The sequence below is a fragment of the Lissotriton vulgaris genome, unplaced genomic scaffold (assembly GCF_964263255.1).
Source record: "Lissotriton vulgaris unplaced genomic scaffold, aLisVul1.2 SCAFFOLD_1376, whole genome shotgun sequence".
In the NCBI taxonomy this organism is placed as follows: domain Eukaryota; kingdom Metazoa; phylum Chordata; class Amphibia; order Caudata; family Salamandridae; genus Lissotriton; species Lissotriton vulgaris.
In genome coordinates, this window is record NW_028254681.1 from 259,418 (window position 1) to 279,932 (window position 20,515).

Sequence of the window (20,515 nt, forward strand, 5' to 3'; positions counted from 1 at the left end):
ATCCTATCGGTATCATTGGTGTTGAATTCAAAAGTATCAGCTTTATTGCTGGTTAAGCCAGCTATGTCTGCATACGACATGGTTTTGGGTGCAGTCGCGGATTGAGCCAGTAGGGAAATAATGAAATAGTGAAGGCCGCTGCACTCCCTTGTAATGATAGTCTAGAAGAATTGTAATCAGTTTTCAAATCTTATAGGTACTACAGGTGTTCACCTCCTGGGTCCCGAGGTGCTAGCAATAGAATAATAAAGAAAATCTTGCTATGAGTAAGAATGACCTGTAGTACTCTTGAGCATGAAAAAATGCTAAATATTTGTTCACAAATGTATTCCAAATAAAAGGATGGATTTACTCCAGGATATTTGTCATAGTTTCAACTGTTTATTCGTTGAACATCATATTTACTTCATATGATTGAATAGTCACGACGTAATTTTCCAAAGTCAATCATACATAAACAACATGTATAAGATCCACATGGTTTTAGAATCCCCAATGCATTTCGCACATCAGTGCGCTTCCTCAGGGGGTCTGTGAAATAAAGAAAAATGAAACTACTAAGTATTCAAAAAGTATGTGGAGCGCGGAAGTACAAGGTAATGAATAATGTTACTGAAAAAGTAATTAGACAAAACCGTAATCCCACGAACCGATCTACAGACGGAGAGACATCATCTTCTGATGATTCCACACGCAGGATGCCCCCACGAGGTAAACCTAGACAACAACCCTCAACTGAGAGTACAAGAACTGAACAACCAACCACCTCTAAAAATGCCACAGATTCAACTAGCACTACTACTGCGGATCCTTTTTTAGATGTAGGCCCCGAACCAATCGACGATCGAGGAGGTTCAAACATCAGAGACAACCTACTTCCACCAGCGAAATCGACCAGAAGCCACAGAATCTAGTGGTTAATATCTCTCAAAGTCCACTCAACCACACTCAACAACAAGTCCTACAAAAAGGGTTAAACTTTGTCCTTACGTATCAAACCAATGAACTTGAAATTTCCATCTCATTTTACAAATTAATGAGAACACTACGGTTAAGACATTTCTTCGAGAACATTTGTGTACCTTCCAATACTCAAGATAAAGACACCCTCATGGGTTTACGTCCTCCCAGTAATTTTATGGCCCCTACCAGCCACAAGGTTCTGGATGTTTTTGAAAAAGCAGTACAACAAGACTTACACGTAATGTTTGACACTCAAAAGAGTCATCGGAGTAATCTCACGATCCCTGAAAGACAAGCTATACAACAACTTGCTAACAATCAGATATTGACCATATGTAAAGCTGACAAGGGTGGTGCCATTGTTGTTATGGAGTCTACGTTTTACTTTGAAGGCCTCAAAGAACATTTACACAATACCGATTTATATATGTTGTTGAATTCTGATCCCACCTTCGCTTTCAAAGAGATACTACTTAAGATCGTCAACAAAGCTGTATCTTCCAACACCATTTCTGACAGAGACAAAAGATACCTTATCAAGGATTATCCTCAGGTACCATACATCTACCTAGTACCAAAAATTCACAAGAATTTGAGACAACCGCCTTTCAGACCAATTGTAAGTACCACCAATTCTATACACGCTCCCACTGGAGCTTACATTGACAAACACCTACAATCAAGTGTCAAAGGTATGACCACATACATTCAGGATACTACGGATTTCCTTAATAAATTAGAACAAATTGTGATTCCTAGTGACCAACCCATCATTTTATGTACAATTGATGTAAACGCCTTTTACACCTCCATCCCGCACAATCTGGGATTGGAAGCACTAGAGACAGCTCTAGTACAAACTGACAAACCATTGGAACTTCAGGTGTTTATAATAGAACTCATGCAATTCATTCTACAACACAGTTACTTCAAGACTCCCGATCATCAGTACTACTTACAACTGTCTGGAGTAGCAATGGGCAACTGTGCTGCTCCGGCATATGCCAATCTGTTCATGTATACATTTGAACTCCAACACATACTCCACAACGCACTCTGGCAACCTTTTATATGTGCGTACTACAGATATATTGATGATATTTTCCTTGTTTGGCTAGGTACGGAGACTCAACTTTTTGCTGCAATTAATCACCTCAACACTGTTAATGAACGGATTCAATTCACTCATACCCTCAACAAGACTGAAATTCCATTTCTGGATGTACTTGTTCAACTACATGACACCAAATTCAGAACCTCTGTTTACACCAAAGCCACGGATTGCAATAACTACTTACACTATAAAGTTTCCACCAACCAAGTCTCAAGCGGCACCTACCATACTCTCAGCTATTGAGAGCCAAACGGATTGCTTCCACAGAGGAAGCATTCAGAACCAACAGTTCTAAAATAGTGGAAATATTCCACCAGCGTGGATATCCTAAAAACACCACAGTTTGTGCTGAACACAGGGTCAATCTCAAGATTCGAGAAGAACTACTCAAACCTAAACCTAAGGTTCAACAACAGGACACCCGACTTGTGTTTACATCTAAATATTCTACTCACTCTTGTCAAATCAAAGAGGTAATTCGCAAACACTGGCCACTCCTACAATCAGAAACAGATTTCAATCAAATTTTTGACCAACTACCTATTTTTGCATACAAACGCACTAAAACAATACAACAACTGATCAAACAACCATCAATTACCCGTGACATTATCTACAAAGGAACTATTCCATGCCACAACTGCAGTCACTGCAACAGTATAATTCTTGGATCTACTATGACTCACCCTACCCAGGGTACCACCATCAACCTTCGTGTGAACGCACATGCGATACACAAAATGTGATATACATGATCAAATGCCCTTGTGGCCTCCCATACGTGGGCAAAACTGAACGTAAAATCAAAACTAGGTTAAATGAACATCGGAGTAACATTCGCACCAGAAACCTTAAATCATGTATTGCTTCACACTTCATCCAACAGTCACACAATCCAAGCCAAATAAGATTTCTAATTTTGGAAACTATTGACAAACTACCACATCAAGACAACAATAAAAACTTACTACAACGTGAGCTGTATTGGATTTACCGCCTTCGGGCGGTCCAACCGAAAGGACTCAATGAACGTTTAGAATTTAGTTGCCATTTATGATGCATTAATGTGCTGTTTGATATTACTCGTTATGTAGTACAGATCGGTCTTTCTATTAAGCTGTGATATGGTTGTCTTCAATTTAATATGTGTTCTCAGACTCTTGTATGCTGAGCTATACCTTTGTATGTTGGCTTTATTTTCCAAGTGTACCCCCCGTGTTTTTACTGGTAGCCACATTTATATACAAGCATACACTTCGTGTCTTACTTTAACTTACTTTCTTCATTTTCCTCTTTTACACTTATTATTATCTACAGGCTCCGATTATTTCTGGCTGCTTCGCTTTTACCTATTTTTGTTTATCTAGAATACTGTCCTTTATCTATGTTTTATTTACGTTAGGCGCTAGCACGCCCGTCTTTTATGTCTACTCTCACTAGCTTTTTAACACTCACGCGCGCATGCGTGGCGTCTTCCGGGTTCTTCCTGTCATTGGAACCTGGCTTTCGCCCACACACGGTGTTCTGCCATTTCCTTGCATACGCGGTAAGATTTTTTTTCGAACATCGTAGCAGTGATTTTATTCTTCAGGCACAATGTTGGGATTTCTTGGTTCTCTAACACTTGCGTGTTCTTGTCCCATTCAGTTTATCACTGTGCGTATTTACATGGGATGTGGCTTTGGCATTTTCGAGCACTTTTCATTCTTCTAAGTTTGGCACCCTTTAAGGCTTGCCCTTTTCTACTAATATGTATACTGTGGATGCTCTCATCTTTTCTATATTTCATTTGATCTACATATCTTACCACACTTGCATGGGGGTGCAATTTACGTTTATTTTTGTGGTAATTACTTTTTCAGTAACATTATTCATTACCTTGTACTTCCGCGCTCCACATACTTTTTGAATACTTAGTAGTTTCATTTTTCTTTATTTCACAGACCCCCTGAGGAAGCGCACTGATGTGCGAAATGCATTGGGGATTCTAAAACCATGTGGATCTTATACATGTTGTTTATGTATGATTGACTTTGGAAAATTACGTCGTGACTATTCAATCATATGAAGTAAATATGATGTTCAACGAATAAACAGTTGAAACTATGACAAATATCCTGGAGTAAATCCATCCTTTTATTTGGAATACATTTGTGAACAAACATTTAGCATTTTTTCATGCTCAAGAGTACTACAGGTCATTCTTACTCGTAGTAAGATTTTCTTTATTATTCTATTGCTAGCACCTCGGGACCCAGGAGGTGAACACCTGTAGTACCTATAAGATTTGAAAACTGATTACAATTCTTCTAGACTATCATTACAAGGGAGTGCAGCGGCCTTCACTATTTCAATGGCTTAGGGGTCCCAGCTCATAGTTTGTAATATGGCTTGTCTAAAATTAGAGCGAAGTTCAGGCTCTCACAGCCATATTGGCACAGAGACAGTCAGTGATGTTGGATTGCTGATGTTCTCTCGGTGAGATGGACATTGAGCTGCATATCATCTGTATATGGTGTTTAAATCGAAATGTTTTGGCTAGTATAACATAATGCTGCCTTAAGTGAAGCATATTGCCTAGAATACTTGTTATGGTCCAAGGGCAGTCAGAGATTGGTGATTATGGTAAGTTGTGCAGAACCTCACTCGTAGAGGAGTATCCGGAGGAGGCAGAACCCTGTCCAGATCAGATAAGTTAAAGCACATTGGTTTTGTGGTCTTCTGGGGAGGGATGTTGTGTACCTGAGTGTTCCATGCTGCCCACAGATCAGCCGTAAGTGCATCGCCTGCTGGCGTCTGTCGCCAGTGCGGTGTATTCATACTTGGAATTATTGCCACCCATATCTCTGTGTTCCTGGAAGGACAAGTTCCTCAGCCCTACTTTGTAACTACATTGGCACTTCTGCAAGTGGGAAGCAGCCCATTTTCGAAGTTGTGATGTGTCATTCAGTGTGTATTTCTGGGAATGCAAGACAGTAGCTGCTGTTGTCTTATTGGTTAGCTGTAAAAATTGGGCCTGTCCTGACATGAACCTCAAATGTGTCCCTTCATTGGTGGCTTGCACTGTGGACCGAGGCCTCCCGTTGTACTCTGTCCTCTTGGGTCTCTGTAAATAAACACACCTTTCAGATCTGCACACGCCGCACTGCTGAAATCAGGCCCGTATGATGCACTCCAGTCTACTAACCTGTGAATAGGGATATAGAATTTGTTTTTACAAATATACTTGAAAAAAGTATTCCTATACCTATCCCCCCAATTTCCTAGGAATTACTAGTCCTGGACTGCTAGGGAATGCTGTAATCTTGCCCCTAAGCAACAATCTGTGACATGATGACTTTTTAGATAGAAGCAATAAAGTTATCCGGGAAGCTGTTCCATCTTCACTTCTATTGTTAAGGTCCAGAGAAGCAAGCCCTTAGTATGTTTTGGTATCCCAGTGCGGCTTGGTAAGTCTGGGGTCCTGGAGACAGAGGCGCAAAAAGCATGCAGTAGGTTCCTAAGGCCAAGAACCCTGACCCTCAGCTGAGGTAAGATAATATTTAGATCCATCCGTGCAGTTTGTTGGTGTTTCCCTCCATCGGCGCCCACATGGCTGAGTTACAAAAGTGTAGTTTTAAGATTTAAGTTGATGTAAGTAGTTTTACTGTTGTTCCCAAGCAGCAAAATTAATGCTGAGAAAAACTTTGACAATGTTTGGAGAACTATTGAATAACCAGGCTGATCTGCCAACACCTGTGTTGGAATAGGATGTCTCCCTGGACTGAAGAAGAGCTCATCTACAGTCTCATCAGAGACCTTCCAGGGCTAGTTCGAAGTACAGTCTAACTGCAATCTAGGCTCATCAACCTGTTTGGCTTCGACCCATGCCCATCATTGCAAAAGAAAAAATTATAGGCATCACGGACAATGGGAGGGAGTGCGGATGAGGAGATGGCACGGACAACAGGAGGGAGAGCAGTGGGGGCGAGACGGCACGGACAACGGGGGGATGGGGGGAGAAGGCACGGACAACAGGAGGGTGGGCGGTCAGAAGAGAAGTCACAACGGGAGGACGGAAAGGAGAGGGGGAGTAAAGAAGACACCAAAGCATGTTATTCCTGCAGTAGGAGAACCTCATTAAAGAAAATAGTGCTCACAATCTAAATAAGACGTACCGTGTAACAACCGGAGTAAAGGGGCCAGTCGCCCTGGGAGGTGACAAAGAAAGAGGAGGTGGTACTAAGGATGGACTAACATGCCTACTGACGAAATAGAAGTCATCATTTAGGACGGAAAATGACACAAGCCAGTGGCAAATATGGGTGGAGAGTGTGCTGGGCTTCCATTCCCTGCTCCTTTACAATAAGTCTCCTCAGAGCAGCACATGCGCGCTGGCTCTAGGCTCGACATAAAAAGGGGGTGTATATTTACACTGAGAAATGAATGTGAATGGGTTTTAGGGAAGTGACATAAAAGGTAAATACCATGGAAATTCATCACTGATGGCTATCAGCATTACCTCTATGCTAACCGTCAAGTTATATGCTTCTTTGCTCTTTCAAGATCCCTATAAGCAAGCAACCCGTGAGCAGCTCAAGCTGTCTCTGCCCACCTATGAAACCCAGGGGCTGCCCCTCTGTCTATCCTGGGGAGTCTCCTAGGGTCCTCGGTCTCCTAAGAAGTGCCCATGCATGCCAACACTTACTCGCTCTTTTAAACAGCCAGGCACTGGCAGATTTCAGATATGCTGACACCCACCAGGTCAATCACGCACTGGCTCCAGGCACTTCTTACCAGGCACTAAAGATGTCCTAACCAGTCCATCAAACATCCACTGCCTGGTGAAACCTGCTGTTTTCCCACAGTACTTGGAGCTGTCTGCACATCTCACTAAAGAAACCAGTGGACGCATGGTGCGCCGTGCAGACTCATGCGCCTAATTTTATGTCATTTTATACTTTTTAAATAACATTTATACCGGTGGTGTAATTCCAGCACTTGCTTTTCTGTTCAGTTTAATGCTCTGTGAGTTGTCCAAGGACTGAAAATTAGATGTACAGACAGGAGGAGCATAAAGCAATTACTCAACCTATTCCCGCTCTTCCTTTCCATGTTCAGACTTTGCATAACTCATGTTGCATATTCCTACTCTTTGTTTGTGTGGTTTCTTCTTCAGGACTGCATGAGTAAACCCGAAAGTCCTACAGGGAAACCTACATCTCCTCTTAAAGGTATAGGATGGCGCTGCTGGGTAATGCAGAGATCTGTGAGCCAAGTCGAAGCCTTTAGTAGGAATCTGTAGCGAAAACTTACAGGGAAGCAAGTAAGCATAGTATGTAGTAGTAAGGGAGAGAACAAGTCATGACCAAACACAAGCTGGGAAGGTGGGGCAGCTGCATCCAGTGGTCAGTAGGCAGTGGTCAGTTCCTTATCAATTCTGAGTGGAGGGCTGCTTGCTGGAATGGAGGTGTTGCTTCTTTCTGAACGGTGGCAGCAATGGTCTGGGCCCAGTGCCTGGCTTGACAGTGCATCATATCCTGGGTGCCTTGCTCAAAATCTACCAAGCCTTTATTTTCAGTTTTGCTCAGCTTAGAGTTTTGTGGACCATGGATTAGTGTGCTGCATTGACCTTCTGAGGGCCTGAGACTTTGATGCATGGATGTTGGTTTGTTGGTTAGACTTTCTATGTATTTGATGTAGGAGTTCGTAAATGGGATCCGGACTTCCCGGGGTAGCCAGTAGGCAGGTCCATCAATAGTTGCACTTCTTTTGTCCTTTGAGTGCCAAGGCAACATGCAGAACGATCTTCATTGGGATCACTTGAGCACCCGGGATCTGTGAGTATCATGGTACCACCATCTAGCTCAGAATAGACCAGTGTTCCATCGATGGTTCTTAAGTTGGCTTCATCAAGGTGCTCTTTTAGTCTTTGCTGATAGGATGCTAATGTTGGATAGTCTGAATTTGCTGTTGATTGTGGTTTGTAGAATTGTTGCATTTGTGGCATTTTATGAACACGCTCGTATTCATTTCGGAACGACGATCCGGGGTCTGTTTATTTTGTTGTTATTGTTCATGATGAACATTCATTTAGACTGTGTGGTTAGCACTCAACATACAAACTTGGATACGTGTCGGCTTTCGACTCTCAGTGGCCTTTTGAGAGGAGACTTTCAGATAGAGTTGGGTATCCTCTCCATGTGCCTGAACTTGACTCCTTCAATGTCAACAACGACTCCCAAGATGTTCCATGTTTAGACTGAAGTTCAAGATGGAGGCCATGGGTGCTTGGGGTACACCAAAGTTCACTTATAGCCCTGTGGTGCTAGAGGTGTCTGTAGAGGCCTCGAAACATCTACTCACCCATTCGCTATGGTCAACCATTTTATCATGGCGAGCTCTGTTTGTGTCCTGTCCTTTTTCTGATGGGGGAGCTCAAGCTGACAAAGAACGGGTGTTCTGTTAATTCAGAATGTGAAGGAACAATAAATACGCCTTTAAATCTATTTTTTATCTTTTGTCACATTTGCTTCTTCCTTCAAATGCAGAGGTCAAATGTCACCTTATGTCTTCATACAAACTAATGTTTATTTTAACCCGGAGACTGGTGTTTGCTTTTCTTTCTCTGACTGCAAAGTTAGAAGATTTGTAAAATAAACTGTCCGACAGTTATGCTGGAGTACAGGGAGTATGTTTTCCTAACACACAACATTTAAGCAGCTTGTAAAAGAACAGTGCAAATATTTCAAAATATACCAGAAGTTAGGAAAGCACATTTGTTTTTTAAATCTGAATCGTGATGGAAACGAAGATTTAAATATAATCTAACCAATCGGAACACTTTACTTGGTGATGCGCAAATGATAGACATTTGATGAAACCCAGATTCAACACATAATCTTTTGTAGGCTATGTAGGCTATGTAGTTTTATCAGTAAAACTGTATGTCAGTGGGAAAGCTTGTGGCCAATTCAAGGAAAAAGTTTAGTTTATCAATCAAAGAAAAGAGTTTTCAATACAGCAGACATGCTGAACTCACATATTTGAAGGTGCTCTCATACGTGATATTAAAGAACACGAAGGCTCTGTGAAACAATATATTTTCCTAGGATCACACAATTTAAGACCAGATTATGAATAAAGTACATTACATTTGGGTCTTGTATTAAATGTAGTCACTAGACCTTCAGGTCTGGTAACATTTTTATAGTTTTTCGAAGCTTGGGCTAGGTTACTTAGTTAGGTTTTTGGATGGCACCATTACACTCTCAAAGGTCTTCGATGTCAGCCCGTGACCGGAATGATTCCTGTTGGAAGCACTGATTGTTAATCTGCCCTCCTGTGCCTTGTGCCCCTAGATCAGGACACTCTGTTATGGCTGTCAGCTGGTTGGCGGTGTCCTGGTGCAGACAACTGACAGGAGGCTGGAGTTTGGCAACAGTTTCCTGGCCGTGTCCTCGCAGCTGAGTCACTGCCGCGTCGTACTCCGTCTCTTCGATGACCTGTCGATGTTCGCTTATTCCAAACAGTATGGCCTGGGAAAAATGGTAAGAAGTGACATTGACCTATTTAAATCATTCTGTTATTCGATTGTTTTTAATTCCATTGGTTTATTGAAGTACCTTAAGGTGTCTCTCTTAGATTTTGTTTATCCCTGTCCGTTTCTAGTCACTCAAAATAGCCACTCAAATACACGACCACTGGATTGTGGAAAAGCAGTAATACACGCCACTCACCCAACAACAGCTACTTACCCTAAAATAATTGGATTATTGTCCTACTTGGGAGTGGGTTTGTCTGGGTTTTGCCTGCAGGCGTCCATTTCTGGGCTACTATCCACCTGCCACGGTGCTCCAGAACACTGTGTGCTCGATCAGCACCATCTGTGAAACTTATGTTGGCCAAGAGTCCTTTGCATACATCACTGCTTCCCTTTTACCTAGAATGGAAATTGCAATCTGCAGGGGAGGGGCAGTACTACCAAAGAAAGCCTGGCGGATCTCTGGTTCCCGCCAATTATCCCCACAGCAGCATCCAACACATCAGTTGAACATTTACCTCCCTCAACCCTTGAAACAGCGCCTGCGCCTCTCCACCCATCTGACGTTCGCCTTCCTCACCCCTTGAAACAGCACCTGCGCCTCTCCACCCATCCGACGTTCGCCTTCCTCACCCCTTGAAACAGTATCGGCACCTCTCCACCCATCTGAATACCTCTTGAACTACACAACTACTTTCCTCATCAGTGGCCTTTCAGAAGTTCCATCAGATGAGTACAATGTCCTTCTCAGAATTAAGTAGGTGTGAATCAGGGGATTTCTCTTAAAGTAAAGAACTAAGAACCCCCTTCCATGAGCACCATGTGTACCTATTTGTATAATGCTTTTTAGTCGCAGCCTCCACATTTATATGCTCAGTACGTGCAGGCAAGACAAAGGGAGGGATGCTTCCTTGTCCATTTACTTTCAGGAGGAAGACCAGCATTTGTGAGTGGCCTCCCCGCCCCTTTAAGATCTGAATATTTAGCAGACCAACCTTCAAATGGATAAGCTCAAGGGATTTTGAACAATAGGGACGAACTTGGTGTTAGTCGAGTATTAAAGAAGTAAACCGTGGGGCCGGTCACAACCCTGATTTCCAATACTCCCAGACACCGTGGCCCCTGGTTTCAGCCCATCGACACATGTTGAGTATGGCCATATCCTATTCAACCTCAGCATCCAAAAATGTATGTGGCATCAAACACCACTCCTCAACTCAAGACTGCCTCCACTTGGGACAGGAATCTGAATCACTTTTGTACCATTGTCCTCTTCCGGGCATATCCAGCCATTGAGCTGGTGGCTGTCTGAAACCACGTGACACCAAATCTACCAAAACTTTCAATAACAAATGGTAAAGTGACAACCTGCTTTCAATAAAACATTGAGGTATTGGTTTGGAAATACAGCTGAGAAAGAGAACGACCGCTGGATAGGGGAAGAGGCGTAATTCACTGCCACAGCTATAGGCAAACAAACCGTGTTCCACACACGCATCTCCAATGGTCAAAACATCTCGAGCGAGCGCTTCTGTATTTAGTTTGAATGTGTAGCTCATCCATGATACTTTGAAGAACCAGTACCACATTTGTATCTGTTTAATGTGATGTGTGTTCAATATTAGTTGAGTGGCTTCTGAATCTGTTTCAGCAATTGTATCAAGTCTTGTATGTCTGTTATATGTTTTTTATAAACACCAATTTTCACTTATACAGTATATACAGATTGATATTACTAGACTAGACAGAGAGCCAAATGAGGTTTATCAGCAATTTTATCTCTGTATAAAGGAATGTAGATATTGAAATGGTATTCATTATTTGTATTGTCTGTTGTAGTCTTTAGCCACTTTTTAAAGGATAAAATAATATTTTTGCTAAGTTTCTGGTACATTAAGTTGTTCCTTTTTATTGATACTCATTTGAAGGTCTGTTATCAAATGTGTTTGACCTACTATGTTGCCTAACGATTCAGTTCTGCTATCCGCATTTTCCCTCTCCTAGGAACGTGTGTTAGTTACAGGAGGTCCCTTATATTTTTTTATTATAGATCATCCATGGATTTCAGTCTTTCCTGGTTGATCTTTAATGAAAGAATTGATGAACATTGGGAGCGCATCGGGGCTTTCTCCTAACCCCCCACCTTCCTTCCACTCTTATGTTGCCTTAACATAACATCTGTATTTGTAAAGCGCACATTCACCCGTAGGCACCTTGGCACTGAATAACAGATGTTTATTGTTACCCAACTCAGTGGTACTCATTTAAACAACCTCAGATGCATGAAAGGCTGAGTGGACCCGCCGAGATTTGAACCTGTGACCATGAGGTTGAGCACAGGCCCCTGTAATGGGCGCATTATTCAACTGAGCCACCAGACCCAGCAATAGGAATCACATTTTCCTGATTAAATGGAAGGAATTACTCCTATCTAGTGAGCAAGGTTCATCTTGTGTCCAGACACATTTTCTGCTCAAAGGCTTTCAAGGGATTGATCTCAGCCAGACTGCCGCTGCTTTCGATGTCGAGGGAACGGTGCTGGTATCTCCCAGTCCCCCCGGCTTGTAGTACACCTGACGAAGGTGGACGGGTATCCGAAATCCAAACGTTTTCCATGCCACTCCACAAAGCTACGAACATTACAAAAAGTGAGTTTTCTAATAAGTAAACAGTTGAACCACAAGTATAGAGTTGATGTCACCAACTCTGTAAACAATACGGTTTGTATCTGAAACATACACTTCACAGTAAAAGGCTCTGCTGTGTGTTTGCCTCTCAATGTCTTCCAAGTGTGACCTGTAGGTTGCTGTTGGTTCTTCTGCTCGGACGGTGAAGGCACAGACGTAACTTTAGATGTCTCAATTTCCCTCTTTTTCTCCCACGACAGGAGCGGGATTCCGTGGTGCGGTGGCTGTCTGTCCTCTCCAATATGGTGGATCAGCTGTACTACCCGTGCGAGCACATGGCCTGGGCCGCAGACGCCAACGTCATCCGCACAAAGTCTGACAACTGGTGGACGTTCAGCACGGTGTTCTGGGGTCTCTCCCTGCTCCTGGGGGTTCTGAGGTGAGCCTTGATGAGTCGATTCCATCATTGGGTGGCGTATTTGTGTGGGGACGGTGGTAGCCGAGGCTCTGGAGGGGTGAGTTTTTGGAAAGCCACAATGTCTAGTCCAGCAAGAGGAAAGACGATAGATGAGGTAGTTGTACAACGAGAGCAAGTAGGCCCAGAGCAGGTAAATGTGTGTTCCTACTCTTACTCACCCCAGGCAGGGGTGTGTAAGAGTAGAAGGGAAAGTATAGTTGAGAGAGAAAGCTGCTGTCCTGTAGACTGCATAGTTTATAGTTGAGGGGTTTCCAGATATGTCAAGTGGAAAACATCCATTACAACGCAGTCATTACATCGCACTGCTTTTACAATGCAACTGCCTTTATATCGCATGCCAGTACAACACATGCCATTACAACGCATACCATTACAACGTATGCTATTACAACGCATTCTAAGGTAAGCTTATGGAGATTTTGTAGTTTTAGGCTGGGAATGGGTTTTGGGGTAGATGGGAATAGTAATTTTTACCCTTACGCTATCCAACCCTTACCCTACTGTTGCACTCACTGGAGTGGGAATAGTAATTTACCCCTTCACTATCCAACACTTACCCTACTGTTGCCCTAAACGTATTATGCGTTGTAAAGGTATGCATTGTAATGGTAGTTTTTAGAAATGCGTTGTAATGGCATGTGTTGTAAAATCATGCAATATAATGTTAGATGCGATGTAAAAACCACGTTGTAAAAACATGTGATGTGATTGTTTGCGTTGTAACTTCATATATTCATGTCAAGTGGGCAAGAACTGAGGTACCTTTCTTTTAGGAGAAAGAGGTAACCAGTGTCTGTCTGTGAGTCTCTCTGCCTCTAAGTTGGCCCCCAGAACTATAAGGCCCACACTTCCTTCCTTGGTAGAAGTGTAAGGGACTGCCTGATAGCTCAGAACAGCGCTTAGTAAGAACTGAGGTGGCTTGTCTTAGTGCAAGTCACCAGTAATAGGGGGGCAGAAACAGAACAAGCAGTGATTGAGGCTTGTCGGGAGAGTTGTGGTGGTAGATAGATGGCAGACTCAGGGCGGGCCAAGATTGAGGCTTGTCCGTAGAGTTGTGGTGGCAGATAAATGGCAGACTCAGGGCGGGCCAGGATTGAGGCTTGTCCGTAGACAGGAACAGAACAAGCAGTGATTGAGGCTTGTCGGGAGAGTTGTGGTGGCAGAAAAATGGCAGACTCAGGGCGGGCCAAGATTGAGGCTTGTCTGTAGAGTTGTGGTGGCATATAAATGGCAGACTCAGGACGGGCCAGGATTGAGGCTTGTCGGGAGAGTTGTGGTGGCAGATAGATGGCAGACTCAGGGCGGGCCAAGATTGAGGCTTGTCCGTAGAGTTGTGGTGGCAGATAAATGGCAGACTCAGGGCGGGCCAAGATTGAGGCTTGTCTGTAGAGTTGTGGTGGCATATAAATGGCAGACTCAGGACGGGCCAGGATTGAGGCTTGTCGGGAGAGTTGTGGTGGCAGATAGATGGCAGACTCAGGGCGGGCCAGGATTGAGGCTTGTCCGTAGACAGGAACAGAACAAGCAGTGATTGAGGCTTGTCGGGAGAGTTGTGGTGGCAGATAGATGACAGACTCAGGACGGGCCAGGATTGAGGCTTGTCTGTAGAGTTGTGGTGGCAGATAAATGGCAGACTCAGGGCGGGCCAAGATTGAGGCTTGTCTGTAGAGTTGTGGTGGCAGATAAATGGCAGACTCAGGGCGGGCCAAGATTGAGGCTTGTCTGTAGAGTTGTGGTGGCAGATAAATGGCAGACACAGGACGGGCCAGGATTGAGGCTTGTCTGCAGAGTTGTGGTGGCAGATAGATGGCAGACTCAGGACGGGCCAGGATTGAGGCTTGTCCGTAGAGTTGTGGTGGCAGATAGATGGCAGACTCAGGACGGGCCAGGATTGAGGCTTGTCTGTAGAGTTGTGGTGGCAGATAAATGGCAGACTCAGGACGGGCCAGGATTGAGGCTTGTCTGTAGAGTTGTGGTGGCAGATAAATGGCAGACTCAGGGCGGGCCACGATTGAGGCTTGTGTGTAGAGTTGTGGTGGCAGATAGATGGCAGACTCAGAGCGGGCCAGGATTGAGGCCCATTAGGAGAGGATTGTAACACAAAATAAGGCAGGGAGCTGAGATAACAACCAAGGTGCATTCATGAAGGTGCATGAAACCTGCTGCTAGAGCAGTGGAACCTCTGGTACATTTCTAGGGATGTAGGCCAGACCACAGCAGATGAAGTGTGAGGTGTAGGGCTCACCGTGATGCAGGGACGGTGATGAGGAGGATTGAGTTTCAGTGACATCAGTGCTTGAAATGGAAAAATAAAAGTGCAGCTACTCTGTACCAGAGTACCTGCTTGTTTTTGAGAAGTGCCGGTACTCTCTAATTAAAGGTATTGCAGTTCTCTTGAGAAGTGCCGGTACTCTCCTCCTCAAAATAAAAAAGTGCTGGTACTCCGTACCGAACAGTACCGGCCTATTTAAAGCACTGGTTGGCATGGGATTGAAGAGTTTCAGTTTGGGCAACTGCAGGCGGAGGGGGCCTGCCTGTAGGTGCTTCATGATGGGGTTAGGGGGGATGGTGGAGGGGACGGCTGGGATGTAAAGCAGGAGCAAGGCTGCTCTAAACTCTGGCCTGGATCTGTAAACACGTGTCACCAAGACATGGCGGCACTCACCGTCCCAAGCCAGACCAGGGGCGGGGATGGAGTCTGATTCAAAGGAGACTACTCTAGGGCTCGCCCGAGTTACAACCACTAACTTTCATCGTACCCTTATTTATTTACTGCCCTTCAGATGCCTCCAGTCACCAGAGTCCCTCTGCTCTGTGGTCAGGAGACACCCCTACTTGCCTCCCGGAACCCCAGCTTCTGGCGCTTCCTTGCGCTGGTTCTGCAAATGTTCAGATCTTTATAAATGCTCTTCATTCTTGTATTGCCTCCAGGTCACTGTGGGTGTTGTACGTGCTGCGGAGAAAAAGCAAGCGAAAACAGGAGACCAGGTAAGAAGAGCTCCCTTCTCTCTCTCGAAAGCCAGCAGCTCTGTCCCTGCAGCTGCAGTGGGCCTCAGCGGGCCTGCAACCAAAATATGCAGATCTGTTGAGTCTTTCTTGAGAGGTGACTTGTAATAACCCTTTGCAGCCATAGGGACCATGCACCATCTTCCATGCACCCTTTTGAAGCCATAGGGACCATGCACCCACTTCTGTGTACCCTTTTGGAGCTATAGGGACCATGCACCCACTTCCGTGTACCCTTTTGGAGCTATAAGGACCATGCACCCACTTATATGTACCCTTTTGGAGCCATAGGGACCATGCACCCACTTCCTTGTACCCTTTTGGAGCCATAAGGACCATGCACCCACTTCCATGTACCCTTTTGGAGCTATTGGGACCATACACTCACTTCCACGTACCCTTTCGGAGCCATATGGACCATGCACCCACCTCCACGTACCCTTATGGAACTATAGAGTCCATGTGCCCACTTCCATGTGCCCTTTTGGGTACAGACCGTTCACCCACTTCCATCTGCCTTTTAGAGTCATAGGGACCATGCACCCACTTCAATGCACCCTTTTGGAGTTATAGGGACCGTGCATCCACTTCCATGCACCCTTTTGGAGCTATGGGGACCATGTACACCCACTTCCACATACCCTTTTGGAGCTATAGGGACCATGCACCCACTTCCACGTACCCCTATACCGCCAAAAGAGCCACGGATCTCCTTAAATGTAACCGTGGGCTAACTAGTGGAGGTTGCAAGGATTTGTTAACTACTCCGACTCCGCCACGTAGCGGAGTTAGCTACTGCAATGAATAATATAGTATTAACTCTCAGTTGAGCCGGAGAGCCGCTGCGGCTTGAGGAATGTTTTGATATTAGATACTATAATATTCACTGCACTCTAGAATCTCGTCCCATAATGCTTTGCAGGCCTTTGGTTGGGATTGTATTTTTGCCCATAACTGTGCTTGGGGTGGTCCACCACTGAATCGTTCAGATTGCTGTGCTCTTTGTGTTCAAGGCATCTGCTTGGTTCTCTCCCTAAGTTAGGGAGGAGCCCAATTTCATCACCTCTCTCACTGCTTTCGCTAGTTTCATTATCACTTTTGCGAGATGACTATATGCATTTTAGCATGTAAAGATAGTTACTTGTTTTTTTACCAAAGGTGTGTGAGGTTTCTGGTTAATTAATTGGGATGGGGCGGAACCTCCGCCAACTTCGCCTACTCTTACTTGAATGTACCCTTTTGCAGCCATTGGATACTTAAATGTACCCTTCTGCAGCCATTGGATACTTAAATGTACCCTTCTGCAGCCATTGGATACTTAAATATACCCTTCTGCAGCCATTGGATACTTAAATGTACCCTTCTGCAGCCATTGGATACTTAAATGTACCCTTCTGCAGCCATTGGATACTTAAATGTACCCTTCTGCAGCCATTGGATACTTAAATGCACCCTTCTGCAGCCATTGGATACTTAAATGTACCCTTCTGCAGCCATTGGATACTTAAATGTACCCTTCTGCAGCCATTGGATACTTAAATGTATCCTTCTGCAGCCATTGGATTGGGACCCCTCCACCCCATACATGTCCGTGAACAATGACTGTCCCTCGTGCACACCCCTTTCAGTACTGCTAATCCGCAGGACGAAGTCGCCTCCCACCGCCTGCTGTAATTGTATTTATATCGCGCTTACTAGGGTTGTCTGTCTACTGAAGGGATTCCTGATCCCGGTGACACAGACATCTCACCCTATTGAGCTGGTGGAACCACCGCTCATGTTCCCTGCCCGTGTGCACGGCAACATGGGCAGGGAAAAAGAGAATTCCCCCCGTTCACAAGGAAAAACTCCCTGCATGCCTGGCCTTGTACTTTTTATATTTGTGTCTCTCGTTTTTTCCTACCCTTGTCTGCCACTCAGTGCAAAACAGACACAGGCAGGGAACCTGTAGAATGTCCCGCACTTGTATAGAGAAAACCCTTTCTCATTGGACCCTTTTATTTTAACTATTGTGAAATCAAACTCACAAACGCCCTCTTTGAGAGTTTATTTTCTCATTGTTAACAGAAATGGGCCAACTTAGCGCATTAAACTTGACACTAGTTCGAGGCGGTGTGGCGGGGGCTCCTCACACAACGGATATCCTGCTCCGACTTCAAGTCGATAGTGAGTTACTTGGAGGCTGGTTCACTCCTGGACAGTTTGTAACCTTAAACCACACAAAGGCCTGCACCCGTCACCTGGTGGAACTGCTCCCCTCCACCTGTGGTCCTTCCTACTCCTCATGCTTTTATCTGTCTACTTAATATTTACACATTAACTTCTCACCCCAGCTATGATTCACTGCAATCATTCTTAAATGTGATTATTGTACAAAGGCATGGCCCCTGCTCCTCCGAGGGATGCACAGGACGCAGACAGAATGCAGGAACTCTGCCTTGGTAAAATCAGCAAAGGAAGAGGTGAAGTTCATTACGATGCGGGAACAGGATGAATAAAAAACAAACATCCGCAAAGAGCCCAAGCGCTCTACTGCTTAAGTAAATGTTGTCTTTGTAATTTATTTATTCCGGTTTTAATGTATTCCTCAGTCTTGATTCTCATTTCACGATCATCTCCAATCGAGCCATAATGCTATCACATTAAAAGTTCTCCTCACAACCAATCAATCAATCAAGCAGGGTTTTGTAAAGCTCACAACTCATGTTAGGGTCTCGAGGCGCTGGGGGGTGGGTGTGAGCAACTCAGTTGGGGTCATTCGAAGAGTCGGGTCTTGAGGTCCTTCCTGTAGTGCTGCTGTGTCGGCATTTGTCGGAGGAGAAGGGGGTGATCGTTCCAGGTCTTGGCTGCGAGGTAGGAGAAGCACCTTCCACCTGCTCTGGTCCTGATGAAGTGTGGGACGGTGGTTAGGGAGAGGTCAGCTGAGCATAGGTTTCTTTTTGGGGTATGAAGGAGATGCAGTCGTTGAGGTATTGGGGTCCGATGTTGTGGAGGGCCTTGTATGCATACGTGAGCAGCTTGACAGTTATTAATCATTCGACAGGGAGTCAGTGGAGGTTGCAGAGGTGTTGGGTGAACCAGTTAGCTTTCTTGTGTCGTCTTGTGGTATTTTGGAGGGGGGGGGGGTGCGAGTGTGTTGGCGCACTTGGGGTATAGTGCAGATGAGTGCGGAGGTGAGGTGTTCTTCTGAGTCTTTGCTCCAGATTCTCAGTGGGAGGCGGCGTGCATGCTTGTGTGCGGTTGGTTCAGTGAAGAAGACATGGATGCAGTGGTGGTCAGCCCAGAGCAGTTCCATGGTGTGGCTGAAGAAGATGCAGTTTCCTCCTGCGAAGATGGGGTTGAGTGTGTGTCCTGATGTGTGAGTGGGGGCAGAGACGAGTTGCTTCAGCCCTGTGTTGGCGGGCAGTGGTGTTGGGGTCACTTTGGTTGTCCAGGTGGAAGTTCAGGTCTCCGAGCAGTATGTAGTCTGTGGAGGCGAGGGCGTGGGGTGTGATGAGGTCAGCGATGTCATTAGTGAAAGGGGTGCGGGCCAGGTGGTCTGTAGGCGAGTGTTTCGCGGAGCGTCGTTCTGGGGTTGAGGCCGATCTGGAAGTGTATTTGTTCCATGGGGGGTGAGACGTTGTCCGAGTCTGTGGTTGTGAATTGGAGGGAGCTTTTGTGGACGTTGCTAAGTCCTCCTTCTGGGTGGTTGGGGCGGTCTTTTCTCAGGACCGTGTATCCGTCGGGTATGGCTGTAGCGATGTCAGGTGCGGAGCTGCCGTTGGTCCAGGTCTCTATGAGGAAGGCGACGTTAGGCGTGGGAGTGTTGAGCAGGTCCCAGATTTCAATGGCGTGTCTGTTTAGGGAGCTTTAGTTGAGAAGGATGCAGCTCAGTGGTTTGTGTGTGCTGGCATTCAGTGGACTGGGGGTTGCTGCCGGGGTGCGGAGGTGGGTGAAAGTGTGGCCGCAGTAGTGGCAGGTGATCGGGCCTTGGGTGTTTCCCAACCAAAGTCCTATTGTGATATTGGACCACACCTTGTGCTCTCAGGACCCCCTGCGCGCATCAGTTTGCTATGGGCAGCCACTCCAGGGACATGGTAAAAGGCCACGCCCGACAACGAATCCACAGCTCCTGAGCTGATGCACATTGCATTTGGCCATGGAAAGAAGGCTTTGGTGCAGGTCACACACCCCCTGGCAAAAGCCAACACTGCTACCCATAGCTATGGGGCACCAGAACCTGCGTTGGAAATCCTTTGGCTGTGTGAAATGGACCCAGGCAGTGGCGAACCGTGGGTTGCCGGAGCCTGGGGCAAGGCAAGTATTGCGTGGCGCACTTTGTGCCCACACTTTTGCACCCCTAAGAATTTTACACCTGGGGTAACCGCCCCTGTGGCCCTGCCCATGCTACACCACTGAACCGAGGTGACACTCCTTGGCCTTTAGCCATGTCCTCCACTCAGTGTCCCCGCCCCTTGAGGCCAGACCTCTTTTTGCCATCCGTGGGGCTCTCTGAGGTAGGGATACTATTTGGCTATATCCTGCCCCACCACTCCATCGACCCAGAACCCGCTCTGCAAAGTCTTCGGAAGCGCTCAGAAGGTCCATACACATACCCGAGGATCAGTGGATGCGCACCCTGTTTCTTTATACACACCTACATAATTTTCCTGCATCATAGGATGTGCAAAAAGTTACTGATTGGGTTGTAACATCTTTAACAAAAGTTTTGACATGATCAGTCAATCAGATTGCTTGATTCCACAGCACCATCCTGAGCTATGAACAGTGAACTGGCCTTTGTGCTAAAATACTCCTACATTACA

General features: G+C 45.4%; 1 protein-coding gene across 1 annotated transcript in view; it reads left to right on the top strand.

Moving 5' to 3' along the window:
* The window catches only part of LOC147659464 (peroxisomal membrane protein 11C-like), a 32,459-nt gene that overhangs the window by 6,775 nt on the left and 5,169 nt on the right, over positions 1-20,515 (top strand). The window contains exons 2-4 of the mRNA XM_086951733.1: positions 9,418-9,606; positions 12,487-12,665; positions 15,636-15,692. Coding sequence (XP_086807859.1) covers positions 9,418-9,606; positions 12,487-12,665; positions 15,636-15,692 — 425 coding nt within the window. The remainder of the gene's footprint in view (positions 1-9,417; positions 9,607-12,486; positions 12,666-15,635; positions 15,693-20,515) is intronic.